General features: G+C 37.5%; 1 protein-coding gene across 2 annotated transcripts; it reads right to left on the bottom strand.

Moving 5' to 3' along the window:
- Positions 1–593: 593 nt before the first annotated feature.
- On the bottom strand, positions 594–20,891 carry LOC107588877 (cytokine receptor-like factor 1). Of its 2 annotated transcripts, none has more exons than XM_016277121.1 (9): positions 20,588–20,891; positions 14,017–14,520; positions 10,818–11,096; positions 8,822–8,951; positions 8,067–8,236; positions 5,722–5,879; positions 4,235–4,403; positions 2,741–2,926; positions 594–1,685 (listed from the first exon to the last, which is right to left on the bottom strand). In XM_016277121.1, exons 2-9 carry the CDS (start codon positions 14,072–14,074, stop codon positions 1,669–1,671), a joined length of 1,167 nt encoding a protein of 388 aa, XP_016132607.1. In that variant the 5' UTR covers positions 14,075–14,520; positions 20,588–20,891; the 3' UTR covers positions 594–1,668. The 2 variants fall into 2 exon arrangements, with proteins under 2 accessions (XP_016132607.1, XP_016132606.1); XM_016277120.1 differs by having other exon boundaries at positions 2,745–2,926.
- Positions 20,892–21,220: the final 329 nt, after the last annotated feature.

Raw genomic sequence — 21,220 nt, 5'->3', positions numbered from 1 at the left:
ACACACATGAATCTTTTTCCCTGTAGAGGATCATGCTCTGGCAGAACACTTCTGCTTTGTGCAATTGTGTGTTTTTTTTGTGTGCCATTTCTGGATCTGTTTGTAATTGTTTTCTTGTACTGTACTTCTTAAGAAGTCAGAACATACAAACAATGCAAAAATAAGTTCAAAATCAGTAGTTTTCATAAGTAATTAAAGATAAATAATTGTGGAAAAAAAATGGAAAAACTGACTTGTTTTCAGAGAATATACCTAAATGTTGTAAATTACACAAAGTAATATATTTATTCATTTAAAAAAACATTTTTTTAAATAAAGAATTTTAATTATCCTAATTATCTTTACTTGTTTAAGCATACTTTCAACAAAATCTATTGATGTTAAATCTTAAAACAAGAAAAACTGAAATTCCATGTGGTTAAAAAAAAGTATATTCTCTGAAAACAAGTAGATTTATCTTGCTTTAGCAAATGCCGAGATATTTTTACAAGGCAAAAATACAGATTCAGAGTTTGTTTTGTTTTTGGTCAAAAAGGACTAAGTTCATAAGTTTTATCTTAAAGAAGGATTTTATGAACAATATTAGTGTTTAACAATTCAGTCAATAATAATATAATCTACCTACACATAACTTAAGAGTCAAAACATAACTTTAAATTTAAATATGCGGATACAATTCAGTACAAAAATAAAAGCAGTAAAATGTCTCAATACATAAAATTATTTTCAAACAGTTCAATGCTACAAACACAGTTACAGTTTTGTAACTGCAACACACATATATAAACATGAGAAACAACATTAGTTGGCCAAGTCTTCCTCTCCATTTATTAAAAGGCCATTTTCTGAGTCCACTCTGGGGTTCCAACATGTTAACTTTGTTGTAGTGTTGATCCTGAATACAGTGAAGGTCCTCCTTTACGACTGCAGTGGAACTTATTTAAGTGAGAGGTTTATTTCTATGTATTGATATGTTCAGCATTGCATTGCATGTACCGGTTATTTAAAGAAATAGGAGACTAAAAAGTGGCAAGATGTTCTGTGAGGTATACCTGTCAGATTTTTAGGTAAACTGCTGTAGTTTAGTCACCACTGTCACTCAAACATTCATGAAAGGTACCTTTGGTAAAACTGGATGGTCTTAATATTCTTCCAGTTGTCTTGAAGTTACACAAAACACTGGCTGAAAAAACATTCAGACATTTTCCATTTGTCCATGAGGAACCTCTTTAACATACAGGTCGGCTAAAGTTAGCAAGGTCACGGGTCCACATATAGACCATGTGTCACGTCGGCTAAGCATGGCTCGTGCATAGTCATCAGTACATGTGCAAATTATGACCTTTAATTAATAGCTCCCCAACACTATCAAGAACTTGTCTCCACGGATAGCGAGTTGCGAGGATATAGTCCACGTGATCTCCATGGCTATTATCAAAGACGGTTTGTTTTTCTGTATAATAAGGCATTTTAGAGAACTGCACAATTGAATCTGTGTATGAGGGACCAAATGCCCGACACCTTTTGTTGTTTGAACATCCCGCTTTGAGTCCAGCTGTACTTTAACTTTCCTGATCCGAGCCAAGCAGCAGTCTGGAAAATGTGAAATCTTCCACAGTGTGCTGTTGTTGTTAAATGTTCTGCCTGCCAGGAGCGACGTGCTATGATTTATCTCCTTGAAGAACCTGAAAGCAGACAATATTACAGTAATCAGATAAACGCCCACAGAACATGAAAGGCGTCAAATAGCCATTCAAAAACAATCCGAGGCCATGGTTTCGGCACGGATAGTGATGGCTAAATATGATAGTTAAAAAGTATTTGCATATTTGCGGTTTAGAGATTTGGATATTCTTAGTGAAATTGCTATGGGTTTATCTCTTGCTGGGCTTGTCATGACGTAGCAGCGGGTCATCCAATGTGAAGTCAGATCTTTCCAGATGCTGACAAGCATTTGGGTCATGTTTTTTCATATAACACAGACCACAACACACTAGGGACGCATGAAATGCCCACAGAACATGAAAGGCGTCAAATAGCCATTCAAAAACAATCCGAGGCCATGGTTTCGGCACGGATAGTGATGGCTAAAAATGATAGTTAAAAAGTATTTGCATATTTGCGGTTTAGAGATTTGGATATTCTTAGTGAAATTGCTATGGGTTTATCTCTTGCTGGGCTTGTCATGATGTAGCAGCGGGTCATCCAATGTGAAGTCAGATCTTTCCAGATGCTGACAAGCATTTGGGTCATGTTTTTTCATATAACACAGACCACAACACACTAGGGACGCATGAAAGAAGTTGGGTATATTCTCTCCAGTGAAGGACTATCCCTGTCATTTCCAAAACAAGATTACTGTGAAATCTGACAGATGTGAGCTCCGAACCGAATACATATGTTGAATGATACTTGGCGTGCAGAACTTCATTAGTCGAGTTTATTTAAATAGTCCGGTTTACTACGATGGTTTATGAAAAGTTACCTGAAATCATACGAGTCGCCTCATGTTATTTACTTCTGTGGTTACCGAGCAAAACACAGGAAACTCAGTACAATAACACCAGCAGCACTTTAATTCAATTAACCCGGGCAACTCCAATAACTCAAGGGCTTGGATCCAGTCTCACAGAGTTATGAGAGCAAATACTCCTGGCATAACAGTTGAAGAAACTAAAGCTGAAGAAAACCAGACACCTAAATGGTGATTAATGTAGAACGCAAATCAAAAGCTCCTTACCTACCTGGTTGCGGGTTTTGTGAGATTTCTGCAGCCAGACCCGCCACTGATCATAAAGTTTGATACTCATACCGCTGCAACCATAGGCGTGTTTGCGCACCCAGCCAAAGAACTGCTTCAAATCTCGCCGCAACGTGGAGTTCTGCTGCCCCACCTTCGAGTCACATGACCCTGTCTGCAGCCGCTCTGCGGGGCGAAAGACAAAAATCAACACGTGTCCATCCAGGGAGACAAGCGCCTATCGTACACGCATCAAGCTTATCACAGATACAGAGCGCAGTTTACACAGCCAACCAAACACAAGTTGGGATAAAAATAAATCCTTTTTAAATAAACAACAGGTTTCTGAGCTCCAGATGTGGGCCACTCCAGAAGAGTTAATGTGCAGAGGAGTTAATCTGTTAATCTTCAGAAACAATGGTTTGAAAAAATATATCCAACACTCCCCCGTGGCTCTCTGGCAAGCCACAAAATGGGGAGATGTATGACTAAAGTAATGCGTTGCATCTGCTAGTTGGTGTCTGCTGGACTGAGCATCGTCTTCGAAATATGTATCTGATTATAGGATGGACTGCACGACACATTCAAATTGTGAAAATATGATGAAGGACAGCGAAAGCAACGTCTCAATCCAACTATCCCTGCTACCATTTAACTAGTGTCGCTGGTTATATTTATTTATTTTCTATGCTGCTTTTGTCCTTTCTGTCATTTTTAATCATAAAAAGGCAGGAAATAACTAGGAGACGGATTTATATATAAGACGAGCTGGAATCAAATTCATGTCTCCCACATGAGACCCGTTGCGCAAAAAGACTGCTAGGCTATGAGTCTACAAGTCCAAGTTTAAAATAATTATAATTTCATGAACTGCATGAATGGATATTCAAATGTAATGGCAGACTTTACTTGTTAGCTTTAGTTAATACAAATCTAACTGTTCATTGTTCATTTCATGTTATGTCCATTAAAATATATTATCAGATACTTTAATAATGTTAAAATTAATAAATGTTTAAATTATTATAAAATTAAAAGTTTAGAAGTATTTTGCATTGCTCACTAATATAGTTAACTAAGGTTTTAATAATAATTAACAAAATAATCATTACTTTAACCAAGTAATATGATTCATTAACTTAACATTTTGGCTTTTTGTGGTTGCCAAGCATGCAAAAAATTGTCACATTATCAGAATTTGTGATCATTTGTGTGCATTTACATTTATTTGCATTTTACAGTGGCTTTGAACATGGATCATCCAGTCAAAATCAACAAAAGTTAAATTTTGGATGTGTTATTTTTTTAGCTCAAAATTCAGAAATAGTATTCTCTAAATATGAATATAAACTATGCAACCTTATGAAAAAAAGCAAAGTGATATCACTGTATTTACAAGGTAAACACCATGGTATTAGCATGGTAAACTTCCAAAAAATTGTTTCTGCTAAGTACCTTCTTTTGCAAGGATCTCTTGAATGAAATTTCTCTTACCACTGTGTGGTGTTGAGGCTGCAGTTGGGTGACTCCAGTCACTCCAAATGCCAGCTTTCCTAGATCCCAGAATCCCTACCGGATTACAGCGCACCTGCACGAAATACACCGTGCCTGGCCGCAACCCTGCCAGCCTGCAGGAAGTCTGGTTCCCAACATCATCCACCACCTGCCACCAGAAAAACACACAAAACAGTCTGTTACATCAAACACCTACAGTGGCCACATATCACACACACACCGTTACCCTGACGGGCATATTTAATATTCTCTATAAGAAGGAAAAAAAGCCATTCACTTTCAAAATCCTTAAGCAAGTTCAAACAAGCTCATCTACAAAGACGTAGAACAAAGAAATTTCCCCCCTTTTGTGCTCCTAGGGGATATACCAACATATATCAGAGACAAAGACAGGAGATAAATAACAGGGACACACACATAAATAATTGGCCTGCCTTCTGGCTCTACATATACTCAGAGAGCACTAACACTACCCTGAGAGAAAATCTGTTATCTACTACTTATTACAGATTAAGTAATTGCACGAGTGCAGACAGCATCATTAACATGTAGACAAGGCCATGCCAGCCTCAGTGCTTCCTCCTTCCTGTGTGTTAAAGCAGAGGTATATGGGATTCGAATGCAGGAATGTCGAAACGGCCTGGGCCCCCTGTAATTATTTACAATCCCGGTACCCCTGAATCAGTCCCTTTCCACGGTCCATTTCCAGAGTCACATTTCAAAAACTACAAACACGGTTAATATGCATGGCTCTGTAATCCGAGGACCTTCATTACTATTGGAACGTGATGAGTGGCAGAATGTTAACATCATCAGGTTGCCGTGTAACAGGCATGCTGGGTAATTATTTCCCTTCGCACAGGCTATGTAAGCAATCTGTGGGGTTGAGAACGGCCCAGGTGATAATACAACCCTCTAAACGTGCTTTGAAAACAACAGATCATCTTCTGTGATGTGTTTTGATGGTCACTGTCATATTTTGACTTTGTTAACTATGTAGGACTGTGCAACTGACAGCACAATGATGGGTAAGGGAAAAAAATTATGTAACCCAACCCTGCCCAGCTTCAGAAGGAAACCTGCCAACTGATTGGATCCATATGAGCGAAATGGGGACAGCGAAAGCTTAAGTTTATTTGAAGCCCAAAGTTTAGCCGGACTCTTCCGTGGCCAGAGGACTGGAAACCATGTGCTGTTCTGCTACAGCTGGAAATGACGTTTTGGACAAGTAATACAAACACCCCAAATTCTACTGAAACATGGCTGTTATCTTTTGAACCACTCCAATTAATCATTGCGCCACTCTGCAAATGCTTTAAAATTGAGAAACTGACACTAACTCACAAGCATACACAGTTTGCATTACAAAAACAAGTGGGTGTGGAAGTGGGAAGATGGTAATAGTAATCAGGATAATGGGCAGAGAGCCGATGACGTGTGCTCATTGAGCGAGAGTGCTACTGTACCTTCCAGTCACTGCTTTCCTCCAGTCTGTATCTGATCTGGTATTTGGCCTGAAAGAGGAAGTCTTTTAGTGCAGGCGGTGTCCCCCAGTGCACTGTCAGCTGGTCCTCCAGGTCGCCCACTCGGCTCACAGTCACGTCAGTCGGTGGGTCTGTCGTCACTGAGAGGAAACGACACAAACAACATGTGATAAGGTTGGAGTAGCTGCAACAAAAGACCTCATTGTAACTTATTCTTGAAATCTTGAACTGGAATTTGAAGACACTGAAAAGTAGTTTATTGAACTGCAGTTCGACACGGGTTCTAGAAAATGAAGTTTTCTTCCACCCTGATCCACAAACAATTTCTTAAATATTATGAAAGATCTATCTATCTATCATCCATCCATCCATTACTGAAATTCTTTTGAATTTGTATTCAGTTTCATTACTTCTTTACATTGAAATTACAATTAAAATTCTGCATCTTATGAATTTTAGCTCTGTATGAAATAAAGTGGTTCAAATAGTGTCACGCCTCAATTCTTGAACTGGAATTTGAATTGGAATGACTGGGAAAGGAATTTATTGATCAGCAATTCAAATGAAGAAATTAAGTTTTTTTTTTCACCCTGTTCCACAAATGTTAATTTATTAAATATTATAAAATATATAAACTAAGTACGTCTATCTATCTCTCTATCTATTCTGCATCTTGTTCATGAATTTCAGCTCTGTATGAAATAAATTGGTTTAAATAGTGTCAAGTCAGTCTCCACAAATAATAGTACAGAAAACACAGAATAGATATGGTCATCACAATTTATGTCTGTCTAAAATTACTGATTATTTTAATATATGTGACCCTGGAGTGAGTCTTAAGTCGCTTAGGTATATTTTTAGCAATAGCCTAAAAAACACTGTATGGGTCAAAATTATCGATTTTTCTTTTATGCCAAAGTCATTAGGATATTAAGTAAAGATCATGTTCCATGAAGGTATTTTGTAAATTTCCTACCTTAAATATATCAAAATTTAATTTTTGATTAGTAATATGCATTGCTAAAAACTTTATTTGAACAAATTTAAAGGCGATTTTCTCAGTATTTAGATTTTTTTGCACCCTCAGATTCCAGATATTCAAATAGCTGTATCTCGGCCAAATATTGTCCTATCATAACAAACCATACATCAATTGAAAGCTTATTTATTCAAAAAAATTGACCCTTATGACTGGTTTTGTGGTCCAGGGTCACATATTGTTCTGATCTCGTGGATATCTAGTTCACTCGCTACAAATTTGTATCAAGTCTGTTTTTACGAAAAACTAAAGTTTTGTAAAACTAGCCAATCACACACTTTTGCCATTTTTGTGTGTGCAATATTCACCAGCTGATCAGGGAACGAACTTTGGGCGGTCTGCAAGCCGAGACTAGAGACTTTTGATCTTGTGATTCAACTAAGATGAAATAAAGGCTTCCCGATATTCTAGCTCACTTATTGTTCTGTATTTTTCTGCTTTTCCTGCATTTTGTTCAAGCTGCTATAAAATGATATAGCACTGATAGTGCTTCAAATTCCAAGTAATTGTAGTTTGCTTGGATCTCAAAGCTGTTGTTTAATTAACTGGTAACTTAGATGAGCATTGTCTCTGTTGCTAAGGAGGTGGAGGCACTAGGTGTGGTGGCTGTGTCATAACTATGGCATGTTTCGAGGAGCACCCACCTTCCTCTTAATGCACTTTCCATTCAAAATCACCCTGCCTCCCCCTTCAGGTGCAGTTACACTGATTTACACTCACAGGATGTAAAAGTTTATAACCTTTTTCATTTCCTTTTTAAGGATGGGGGGCTTTAGAGTGTGTTCAGGCTTTTTTATTTTAATTGCAAATACTTTCTAATGTCTTGCCAAGACAAAATACCCCCCCGACTTAAGTCCTAACAATACTAATTCCATTTTTATGAAGATGTTTGTTGTATAAAACGTCTGTTTGAAGAGATTATGTGCAAGCTTGGCCTGCACTCAAAGCACGTAAGATCTTAAGGATTCAACAAAACAGACTTTACCCTATTCCAGTCACATTGCTAAACAGTAGCCCCAGGCAGGTCATGGTACTGGGATTAGTGAAAAACTCCGTAAAAATTCCTTTCGTCTGTAAAGGAAGGCTTTGCAGGTATGTGCGAGTAGGTGGGTAGATACTGTATGAGGCAAAGGGATACTGACGCTGCGATGGACCGCTGCAATTCGTCACGCCTCCACCCAGTTTTTACAAGGAGTGGCGCTCTCACGTCGCACGTGGTCTCCTCGTTTTTTTGTGCTGCCCATGAGGAGAACACCTGGGGCTGGGGTCAAAGGTCATGCACACTCACCCACGTCTAAGATATCCAAGTAGATGATGTCAGATGTTGCAGTTCCGAGTTGGTTGGATGCCTCCACCCATATCTCATAGGGTGTGAAGAGGGCGAGGTCGCGGGGGATGTAGCATGTGTACGGCTCTCCAGCGCTGTAGTCCTCACACTCCTTTTCTCGTCCATACCACCTATAGGTGCGCAAACATGGTTTATTTTCTGAGGCGTACCAACAACTGCGTGGACACAATACGCTTGAAGTGATATGTCTGTAATCTATTGCGGGTTCCCTATATGGAGGCTTTTAATGTTAATAGCCAATGGACAAGCCAATCATATAGCCTTAAATGTGGGAATGATTCCTTAATTAAGGCTTATTGCTCCTGGTTTGGGAATGGGGATGTGAAAATTGCATTTGCATTCCATCTGTTCACTGGGCATGAAAGCCAATTATTAATAAAAAAATATATATAAATAAATATAAAAATAACAAATAAAATGTGAAAGACAATACTGAAATGCATAAAAAAATTTTTAGACTAATTTTAAGTATTTAGAAGTAATTTTTTATAGGATTTTCCCTGTCACAAAAAAAAAGTGTATGGCATCTGCCCATCAGGAGGGATTAGCACAGATGGTTGGTTTGAGACATCCTTAAACATCCTTCCACTGTCCTCCAGTGAATGGGCATGTAAGAACATGACATATACAAACAAGATAAGGCGTGAATTTGGGAAGAGGCATTGACATGATTGTGAATGACCTGTGGCACTGACCTGAGCTTATATTTGAGTGTGTATTTTGTCTTGATGAAGGTTTCCCCCTGGCCCCCAGGGGCCCATCTGCAGGTGAGGTCTTTAGTGTTCCTGGACCAGCAGGTAAGATTCACGGGTTTCTCAGGAGGCACTAAAACAGACAAGGACAATGAGTTTTCACTTAGCTGTCAAAGTGAGTTAGTGGAAAGTGACTCATGCCTCTCATTACACCTCATTAAAGGTACATGCTGTAAATGCTGGTAAAAACAGAAGTACAGAGGTAGTAAAGAAAATCTGTCAAAAATTGTTGCTTGTTTTGAAGTCAACATGAAACAGAAAACAAAAAAATAATAATTACAAAAATGAAGGGAGAGACTTGATTTTATTAAACTATTTGTATTTTATTTGAATATTATATATATATATATATAATATTGTATCATTCCATTCTATATTATAATAATTAAATACATTATTTAACCATTTTAGATAAATGATAGAAAGATAGATAGACAGACAGCAAGGATGCATTAAGCTGAAAATATATATTCTATATTTTTTAATTATATAATAATATAATATAATAATTAATTATATAAATAATAATAATAATGATATATAATAATACAAACATATACCAACAATACATTAAACTGATTAAAAATGACAGAAACAATGTCACCACTGTTTTTTTACATTCTATTTATAAAAAAAAATCATAAAAAATGTATAAGCAGCACAACCGTTTTATATTTAAAAATTATATTAAATGTTTCTTGAGAACCAAATCAGTATTTTTAAAATGAATGATTTGTGAATGATCATGTGATATGAGTACATTTTAAAATCCATAAAAAAGTTTTTTTTTAAATTGTAAAAATATTTCACAATATTACTGTTTTTACTGTATTTTTTGATCAAATAAATAAAAGTAATTTCAAAACAAAAGAAACATTAAGTTTTGATGAAAGATTATGAATATTACCTTTTTTGGAATAATGTGCACAGATGAATCATTCACAATGAGACGAGGAACGTGTATTAAGAAAGTAAATAGGGTCAATTTTGACTTTGTGTTGACTTTAAATATTTTCAATAATGGATGAGTGTCTTCAGCTGTCATCCTCATTTAAGTTCAGGAATGGGGCCAAGATTCCATTCAGCTGAGAACAAAAGACACTGCGTCTAAGTGTAAGACTGTGATTATATGAACCAAACCTTACAGAGGAGACCTCAGAGACATAGAAAGCTTGAGTCAACACAGCACTTCACACACACACACACACACTTATCGTAACCACGTTTCTCCATTTCTGGCTTTCAATCTTTTTTCCAAATGACCAGACACTCGCTTCCTTGACTTTGTCTCGCTCTTGTGTGTGTGTGTGTGTGTGTGTGTCTGTGTTTGTAATTTTCCATACTGCCACCATTCCATGTAACTTGACAAATGCGGTACTTTTGTTCCGTCATATGTGTCAGTCGAGGATAGACTTATCGTAACCACGTTTCTCCATTTCTGGCTTTCAATCTTTTTTCCAAATGACCAGACACTCGCTTCCTTGACTTTGTCTCGCTCTTGTGTGTGTGTGTGTGTGTGTGTCTGTGTTTGTAATTTTCCATACTGCCACCATTCCATGTAACTTGACAAATGCGGTACATTTGTTCTGTCATACATGTCAGTCGAGGAAAGCGCCTATAATGGACCACACAGGTGCTAAAAGCATAACAGTGGAACAGATAGTTATCTTAAGGGGCTTAAACAACTCTCTAGTTCATTGGTGGACAGGCAGAAAACATTAAACACTGCAACAACTGTGGCTCAGTGGCAGGGGGTCAAATCATAAAGACTTGTCTAATACTTCCACGTTTGACCCATATTCCCCAAGGCTCCAAGCTTACCCACAAAATCCATTTAACTGTATTTAAGTTGGACTGCGCGCACATTCGCCAATTAAACACACTTGGTAGTTGTACAGGAGCCTAGAGTAAATACGAACAATATGGTAGACGGACTCACTGCCAACATAGATGCAGGAGCCGGCCAGCACATGACCCCCGCTGTTATGGCACACGAGGTTGTCTCCGGAGCGCTGGCGGGACCCGGAGAGACGTGGGAGGGTGACACTGATCACGGTGGGGCTCAGAATGCTGTAGGCGCTGCTGGGAAGACGCTTTCCGTTCAGCGTCCAGTAGAGTGAGCCTGCGTGAATGCCATGGTCTGGATTCACTGAGCATGTGGCTGTCAGGCTGGAGCCGATGGGAAGGGCCGGGTCTTGAGGGTAGATTGTAGCCATCTCTGAGGGAGGGCGAGATATAGCAGGTTAGAGCTGGAAAGAGGCAGCATGGTTATTATGGGCTGTCTGGTTATGGGTGAGCTCACATGATATGACGTTAAAGGAGGAGACAGACCGACCTCATGACTAACACATCAAAAAAGTTGATAGTGACAGCCTAAATCAGAGCAATGTGGGATACGCAAGATGATCACAAAAGGAGATAATATCCATTTACTATGAAAGGGAACACATACAGTCAGATGGTCTGTCTTCATCTGACTGTACATTATCCCCCTTATTAGATGCTGTTTACTAAATAAATGAATAATGTATATTAAATAAATAAATTAATGAATATTAAATAAATATATGCACAAGAAACATTGGCTTGAGGTTATTTTGTGAGAAAAAGTGGTCAGCGTTTAAATACACCTATGGTTTAGTGTTCATTAAAAAAATCATTTTACCATTAAACGCACAGAAAATAATAATAAATGAACATTAAATAAATATATGCACATGAAATATTGGTTTGAGATTACTTTGTTATGTGAGAGAAAAAAAAAGATATAAAACTAGCAAAGTGTAAAAAATATTGTTTACCAGGGTCAGCGTTTGTATACACACATGGTTTAGTGTTCTTAAAGACCACAGAATGTACATTAAATGAACATGAAATATTGGTTTTAGTTTGTTTTATAATATGAGAAAAAAAAAAATGAAACTAGCAAAGTGTAAACAATATTGTTTGTCAGGGTCAAACTTGAAATATACATCTGTTCCTGATAGCCGCCTGAATTTTGTGTCATTTTCTATTAGGTTTGACATCTATCACTGCACTGAACAATCCCAGATAATTAGTATAACAGGTACTCGCATACAATTAATTTTGTAAACCCTTTTGGAGTTCATTATCACCCTTGTAATGTGACAATGTGGAATCCCTCAAAAGAATGTGTCAATGCAGCACAACTGAGTAATAGAGGTGATGAGAGAACTGTCATGTGATTACATGTAATTACATCAAGATGGATAGATAGACTAACCTTAAAAGAGAGATTACATATTCAACACACACTCAGACCGAGCAGAAATGGTACAATTTTTCTCCATAATAAAATTGAAAGATACAAATCAGTTGTTTTAACTTATAGCATTAATGAAACAGAATCATGATATGGCCTTCTATTACTCTTCACAAGGTGCTGTTTTGATTTAAGTGGATAAAAAAAAAACTTCAAACCCTTTAATGACAGGAGCAATTACAAGTATTTACCGCAGGTGTCTGAATAGGAAATTAGCAGTAAGATATTTGGTTTCAGATCAGAAGGTCTCATGAGGTAAGCCTGTAGTCCTGTCATCATTAATGCAACGCCGAGAGAAACTCAGTAAAGCCTGGATCATGCACATTTTACAGCTGAGACGGTGAATAACGGGACCACCCTTTGGACATTCATACCCGTGTAGTCAAACCGTAATGATCTTTTAAAGGGTTACTTCTGTCTACACATTTTTTTCCTTTTAACTCTGTTTATATTTCACTGAGGCCCAGAAACCCGCTTTTGCGTTTAATGTTAACTAGAGGAGAGGGAAGTGTATTCTGTCAGTGGCTGTATTGCACTTCACTTTCTAAATCCCCTGCCTGGCACTGAGGGTGTGAATGAGGCAATACTTAATTAGATGTAATTAGTCTCAATCTTCCCTTCCACCAACACCTGCGAATCTCACGTAAGGGGAATGTGCTAAACGCTTGCATTGTAAATGTATTTCACAACAGCTATTAATAATTTAGCCCTTTGTTATTTACAGCGCAATTATGCCCTTTGATCCTGTTACATTGTTCTCTGCAATTCATTAAAAGTAAATTAAACTTTCACAAACACCTATATTTCACCAATACCGAAAAAGCGTCTCTTGACCTGAACTTTTCATTCAGTCACATATGCATTACAAACATTTGCTTTGATGTCAGGGTTTTGTTGTGGTTCATAAGGCTGAACCCTCCACGTGTTAAATTATTTATGCTCTGACCTTTTGAAATTTTAACACCTGTCCCTGCTTTTTCAATATAGTGCAATATATTGCACCGATGTAGACATCATCAGTTGTTCAATTCATTAAACCAGGCAATTTACTGCAACAGCATTGCAATGTAAATAAAACACTGAAAGCTTTTTTTTTTTTTTTACTTTGTATACAGGTCAATGGCATTCAGATCTATTAAATTGATTAGAAATGCAAAGCAAAAATGACCTTCTATGATGAACTTTTTCAAAAGCTCAAGCTTTTGAATTACAACATAAACAAAACAACGTTTTGATCTAAAAATGAACTTCATAAATAATAATAATATTAATAATAAAATTAGATCATTTTGAAGAAATGAAAAAAAAAAAACCGGTCCACCAGATTAAGGTCCGGGGTAACCAACATGTAAATAGACAATTTTGTTTTAATGTGACATGAAAACCATACAAAAATAAATTATATCCCAGAGAAGATCCATCTAAACCATCATGCCTGTGTGTCAAGATTATTACGTTTTTAAAATATATTATTATTTTTGCTTATAAAAATAGATGTTTTGTTTAGGTAAAAATGAAAACCGTTGTTTTGATGGGGGGAAAAAACTACTAATCCAATAAACATTACAAGAACATGGCACGTTATTGACCTATACATAAAAAATATAGTGTTTTGCAGATGCTGGTAGTTAAAAATGGACTTAAAGGATTTTGTTTTATTATCACTGTAACTAAGTTCATTTACATTGTATTAGAGTTTTAACTTTCTATCTATTCTATTTACTAATATAAATTCAATAGCCTACCGAACGCTTCAAGTTCTGAAACAAACCCCATTCTGTGAAGAAGGTACGTAAGAACACATGTAACACACACAGAGAGAGAGAGAGAGAGAGAGGGTTATAAATGTACTCACGGGTGGAAGACGACAACACGCCGGCAGAACAGTGGAGCAAAAACAATAACCAGATCATCTTACGAAATAAGTTCGCTTTCTATCTTTTAGTACAAGAGTGTATTTGGACTATTTGATCCGCATGCCACACCGAGTCCAGCTCCAGTGCACCCGAAGAGCTGATCCCAGCGTCAGTTCCTGAGCTGCTGGCGTCTCGCGGATGTTCCAGAAGACTGAACTTTAAAGAATATCCGTCAAATGTTCTGTTAATGCCACGGTGCATTCGTCCTCTTCATTTACTTTTGGCATCGTTTACCGTGCTGAGGCTCTCCACTGCTAGGAAACATCCAAGTTTATACTTTGCAAGCTCCTCCCATGTCTTCCCACACAGTTCCAAGTCATTTTTGCCTCTTTCGTTTTATTCCTCCCTTCCTTCTGTCTGTGCCCTCCTCTTGTCTCGAGCAGGTCTTGTATCTAGAACAGTGTAATATCTGTTTCCTGGTGAATCCCGAAGTTTTAGCCTACCTGTGGGCCAGAAGAATCTCTTTAATGGGAAATCTTACCTTCAGCCTTATTATGGACAGTCATTAAAGGTTGAGCAGTTACATTCTTTGACAACTGACTGGAAGAAGTAACAATTGATCTCACCTTCTGTACCCCTTGTCTCTGACATGTCTGTTATACGTTTTATAATTATATTTGAACAGAATGGAATAAAGGGAGATAATGTGACTCTAAATATTATTTGCTATATTCCAAATGTTCTATGGAATATAAAAAGAAAATGTTATTTTGATTATATTTTATAGCATTTTGCCAATTGTTTTGATATGAAAAAGTGTAATAAACAATTATGTAAATATATCATATAAATATATATATATATAGGTATGAATGTAATGAAACTATAATTATATACAATTATACAGAGAAAGAATTATAATGACAGTAAGTGGCATCTGAGCAATCATACTGCTAAAATAAAATAAACTGCATTAAATATAATTATTAAAAAACAACAAGAGATTACATTTGCAAAAACATGAAAAGCTTAAAACTTTTTATCATTTTTTTTACTGTAAAAAGTTTTAATCAATGGAAAATTATCAATTCAATACCAACGCCTCAAAGTTGTCATGACTAATGTTTGACTAATGGTGGTTATGAGCAGTTGGAGACATGGTCCTAGTCATTGAGTCACCCACTCGGTGAGAAAATATATTTTGAAACAATAACCATGACAGTCCGTTCGCCTGTGGGTCAGCAAGCCACAAAGCGGTGCTTTATCTGTTGTAGAAAAAAATGCTTGTTAATGCCGGGTTTACCGTTAGTTCCTCGCTGGTTCTGTCTCGTAAATGAGTGAGTGGACTTCCTTTCCAGTTATCACCATACAATGCTATAACAAGAGGGATGTCATCCAAAGTCTGTGAATGGGGACAAAGACCATTCATCTCACAGAGCCCTCAAGGGAAGGGAGAGCTCCCACCACATTCATTAATTCTGCCTTTATTCTATAACTTCATGCATATGTCTTCTAAACAGTTAAGGTCTGCACTTCTAAACACCTTGTTCCTAAATATATTCTACACTTCTAAACAGTTTACTCATGCATATGTATCATATCTGAGTCAATGCGTTCTTAAGAATGTTATGTAATATAAATAGCACACCTCAGGAAATTTACATTTACAAATCAAGATGTTGTAATCACAACAACCTCAGCAGGCTTGAGATAAATGAAAGCCGTACAAATGGATTAACAAGGTATAATTATTTGTGAATGAAGTAGCTGTTCCTGGGAAACACACAACTGGTGGAACTGACATGCGTGGTCACTTTACACAGAAATAAGATCCAGATTTCAGAGGAAATGGTCTTACTATCATCTGCCTCAGATCTTTGAGTCTTTAGGAATATAATCCAGTCCATTAAATTACTTTGGATCAACTTGAAGGGCGAGAGTGATTATACTTTTCGCTAAATCCTAAAAGATGGGAAAATAATCCAAAACATTAGCTATGCAGATCAACTACAGGAGAGGAAGAAAAGGAGTTCCTCCAGCATTACAGTATCTGAGTGATGTGTTGAAAGAGTTCTGCTTTGGAGACAGAACAACAAAGATAGTTAGAAACAGAAAAGCAAAGAATAACTTCCTCTCAGCAAACGAATTTCAACGTAAATCTCTCAGCCAATTCACTGACTGCATCTGATTGGACACATACCCAGCTAGGTGATGCCTATCCAGATCATGACTTAGACTTCAAGGAATTGTCTGTATCTAAGAGGACATTTATCCTCCAGAAGCCTGCTCTGAGACAGCACAACACACCATAATGAGACAGGGAAGCATTGATTACCGGGACCCTGTGATTTAGTGGGTGAGCTCTGGCATGTGGAACAAATTATCCCACCATAAAGATTTCAGGGGGAATTCTCTTCGGGACAGAGGCTTGGACTCACAGCATTCAAGCCGAGTGTGAAAGTATTGGCTGCTTTGTTTTGAAGCACTCCGAGGAACCCAAATTGGACATGCAGTAATATAATGATGATTACCCAAGGGGGGTTAAACCTTAGTCCAACACACCTCAGCATTTTATGTCCAATCAACTTGGCCGACACAGAAACCCTCTCAAAAATGTCTGCAAAGCTGGGAGAGGCTCCAGCTCTGCGAAACATGTGCTGAAATCACTGTAAATCAAGCAATTTCCTCTTAATACACAGAGACAGTCACTGACCCCAGCAGTACAATCCTCACTGATTGGGAGAAAATGTTTGTTTGAAGTAGGGTCAAAGCCTTTCCAGATTCGGTTAAGCTTTGTTTATATTGTAATGTATGCTACAACACATTATTTCTTTAAAGAATGGATAAATGTGAATTAACATGGAATGAACAGTCAAAGAAATACAAATCAGATCATCGTTTCTGACGGATACCCCTGACATAGTTTCTAAAGCCAAAGAAGCACTCTTCTTTTGCCAATTTGTTAATCATTCCCCAAATGCTGTACTTACTTCCTCTATCATCTTTAGGTTAAGCAAATCTTGCAGTATTTCCTGCATCACTGGCATGTGTATAGCCATATCTGTGCTATATCGTACTCTTTGTGAAAATGAAAAATTTTGGAAAATATACTGTTCAATTAAAATTCATGACTCAAAGTCCTAAATATCTCAACATGCCCCTGATATGCTTAAGAAAAAACTAAAGATGGCAAGATCTAGCAAATGTGAAGCCAAAATTCCCAAGAGTCTTAGAGATGTTAACTTGCTCTTTCTACTCATTCCATCTGGATTCAATGTGCTGGGTGAAATGCATCGACAATCAAACAAGAAATGGGTAGAGAATGTATATTTCACCATTCATTCTCTTCTTTTGCCAATTTGTTAATCATTCCCCAAATGCTGTACTTACTTCCTCTATCCTCTTTAGGTTAAGCAAATCTTGCAGTATTTCCTGCATCACTGGCATGTGTATAGCCATATCTGTGCTATATCGTACTCTTTGTGAAAATGAAAAATTTTGGAAAATATACTGTTCAATTAAAATTCATGACTCAAAGTCCTAAATATCTCAACATGCCCCTGATATGCTTAAGAAAAAACTAAAGTAAAATGAGATTTAAAAGTTAATAATAATAATAATATGAACATATAAGCAAAATAATGCATAAATAAAAACAATTCAGTGGTATTTTACATGCTCTAATTGTTCTGATGCTGTTCAGATTTTTAATTATACACAATGATACTCAAAGCTTTTATTCTGCAATCTCTTTAATATTACGATCAGCTGTTTGAAAGTATAACAACAGATACAAAGACCACTAGTCACAGTGCACAATTAAAGCAAATCTAGGCAACTGAGCTGCATGTCATTCAAAAACAACCATTAGAGGGAGCACAAACACAATATATTTAACTCAATTTGAGAATTATTTTCAGGATTGAGAATTATAGAAATGAGAATTTTACAACAACTGGTAATACAATCTCTAAAGTTGTCAGGCGATGCAAATCATCTTAACTAGCATATAAAACTAACATGTTATTAAGCAAATTTTCAATTTGGTTACTGTTTTTGTGCTGACTAATCAATATGCAAATTATTTTGATACACATTACAAATGAATCTGTGAAGCAATCAAACACAATGGGTTTTAAAAAAAATTTAAATATTAAATAAGAAAGAAGTGGGGAGGGTTACATAATGGGAGGTGTGGCTGTCTTTAAAAAAAAGTGCTGTGCATGCAGGGTTATCAGTCAGTCTCATGTTTTGCTGTGTCACTGTGCGCTTCCTTTATTTTCTTGGCACTGAATGTGTACGTGAAAGAGCACACCTGATGTCCTGCACACATTGCAAAGAAGTGGTTTGTATATTATACAAGCATAGGACAAAGTCCATTATCTTCTTGTGCAATATGAAAGAACACCAAATAACAATTGCACCTGTCCTCAAAGGCAAATTATGATATTTGATTGTGATTCTAAACAGTTTTACTGTACCAAAGTCTGCATAGTAAGCGTTAAAAGGTGTTATGTTAAAGATGAGTAGATTATTTATAATAATTATCATATCATAATTAGCATAATCAATAAATGCTAATTGATTCAATGTTTAAAATGCTTCTGCAGAACTAAGAATGACAAATTCAGTGCTAACACTGCCATAAGAAAATGCTTTGCATATGCACCTGATCTTTCTACCATTAAACTTAGCTGTCCTTTGTTGGAACATATTTGCTCTTGCACCTCATGCTCTTGGTGGAATTTACATGGAAAACAATGTTTGTGCTTTAATAACTTCCTTAAGATCATGACATGGCAGGAATCAGTAAAACAAACCTCACAAATGCAACTAAGGCCAAAGGCCTGGGTGTAACCCAACAAGAAATATGATCTTCAGGAAGCCTTGGAGGAATACTTACTGTAAAATGATCTGCTATCTTCCAGAAATCCATAAAATCTAAAATGCTATATCTGTATATATAGCTTTGTGTCAACATTGTTAATGACTATGTTTGAAGGGGCAAATATGAGACTGAAGTTCCCTGTTTGAAATGTGGATTAGCTTGTTCATTATTGTGGAATGCCACTCACAGTATATTCTGACTCACTAAAGCCTCAGTAACAATTAAAATCTCAACAAGCCCAAACAAATACAAATTGAATCTAGGATTAGGAAGAGGGTTTCCCAGTGGGTGTTTGTTTGCCTCTTACATAACAACCTGAAAGATATTTGGCAAAGAACATGTCCAATTTTCCAGACCATGAAGCATTCAGAGATGGATTATCTGAGAGGTATATTTAAATGACAAATGAGATCAACTGACAGTCCTCGATATCTTTGCTTTCGGTTTGTCAGTCAGCCTGTATTAGGTCCCACTGGCGTTCAGCTGAACAGAGGAGTTGCACAGTCATGCTGATGTCAATAGCACTCAGTGCTTGGAACGCGCGCTAGTGAGCGTGCACGAGCCTCCTTCACGCAGTCATACTGCGCTGTGTTTGGAAGGCTGCCGACGGGCGCGCGAGCGTTAGTGAAAGTGCGCGCGCGTTTCCCATCGCAGTCAGTTGACAGCTGGAAGGCAGTGGAGCTTCGCCACACAGCAAACTTTAGATTTTTTCCCCCTTCTGTTTTGCTTTGACGTTTTACGCGCCAACTACTGGAACGTTCTGTTCGTGAAAGCGCGCGAACAGAACTGCTCTGCATCCCCCTCTTCATTTATTCATCTCTTTTTAAATTTTTTTAACAGCATAGTTCTTTATATAAAGCACCTATGACAGCACGTAAGTGGAAGTAAGTGAAGAACTGTCGCCGGTTCCTGAAACAAGGTAAGTGCTTTTAGCGGGTGTAACGTTAGATAGAGGACTGCGTTGCATTAGTGTCGATGGACACCAGAACGCACGAGAAAACGCGCGCTTGACAATTGCCTAAACTAATATGTTATTTTGCGTCTTGCCTTATCAGCAGAGCTTCTCCACACAGCAAACTTTAGATTTTTTCCCCCTTCTGTTTTGCTTTGACGTTTTACGCGCCAACTACTGGAACGTTCTGTTCGTGAAAGCGCGCGGAGGGCATCCCCCTCTTCATTTATTCATCTCTTTTTAAATTTTTTTAACAGCATAGTTCTTTATATAAAGCACCTATGACAGCACGTAAGTGGAAGTAAGTGAAGAACTGTCGCCGGTTCCTGAAACAAGGTAAGTGCTTTTAGCGGGTGTAACGTTAGATAGAGGACTGCGTTGCATTAGTGTCGATGGACACCAGAACGCACGAGAAAACGCGCGCTTGACAATTGCCTAAACTAATATGTTATTTTGCGTCTTGCCTTATCAGCACAATGTTATCAGGGGTGCGACAGCCAGCCAGCCATGTCACAGTTCCTAAAATCATGAATGAGCGCTTCATGTTTTTTTCTCCCCAAATTAAAGTAGAGTAGTTTGGTTCTTTATAATCCTTAGCAATATCACACGAGCAGTGCTACTGTAGTAGCATTGTACAGATTCAGCTGTAGGCATGAGGCTGCAGGGGAAAAAAACTAGCATGATTGCTAGTGTAATATTATGCAGTAGTTATAAATATCGTGTAACTTACGTTTCACACAAAGTTTGGCGAGTTAGTTCGTATATTTCTTCTCAGCCAAAGAAAATTGTTCCGAATGTGCCAGAGTTTCAAGCTTTGGGTGTCACCAAGCAACGCTCATGCTAAAAGCCGGAGTGGAGCAACGTGTATTAGTGGAGCGGAACGGCCCCTCCCACGCTCAAAGCTGTCTGTAATCACTAGGCTGAAAGTCTACTCCAGGTTTTCTATGCTCTGCGCTCTGTACAAGAAACCCGTTCAGAGCGATCGTGGAGCGATAGAAAACTCGGAACTGAATGATTTACAAAACGCTCCATGCTGCACGCAAAATCATACATCCATACATCTATGTTATGTCTGACACCAAAACTTAAAAATTTGTTAACCACGTGACCACAATCTGGTGTAAAAGATAAACTGATAAACTTAAATTTTTTTAGTATGTTAAAGGGGTCATATGATGCGATTTCAAGTTTTCCTTTCTCTTTGGAGTATTACAAGCTGATTGTGCATAGATAAGATCCCTGAAGTTGCAAAGACTAAAGTCTCAAAACCAAAGAGATATTCTTTATCTAAGTTAAGACTCTGCCCCGCCCCCCTAAAACGGCTCGTGCTAACACGCCCCCTCATATCTACCTCACTATGTGG

This window comes from Sinocyclocheilus grahami, unplaced genomic scaffold, assembly GCF_001515645.1.
Source record: "Sinocyclocheilus grahami isolate Dianchi unplaced genomic scaffold, SAMN03320097.WGS_v1.1 scaffold109.1, whole genome shotgun sequence".
Taxonomy (NCBI): domain Eukaryota; kingdom Metazoa; phylum Chordata; class Actinopteri; order Cypriniformes; family Cyprinidae; genus Sinocyclocheilus; species Sinocyclocheilus grahami.
Note: the sequence above shows the minus strand (reverse complement) of the source record. Positions and strands in the feature narration are given on the sequence as shown.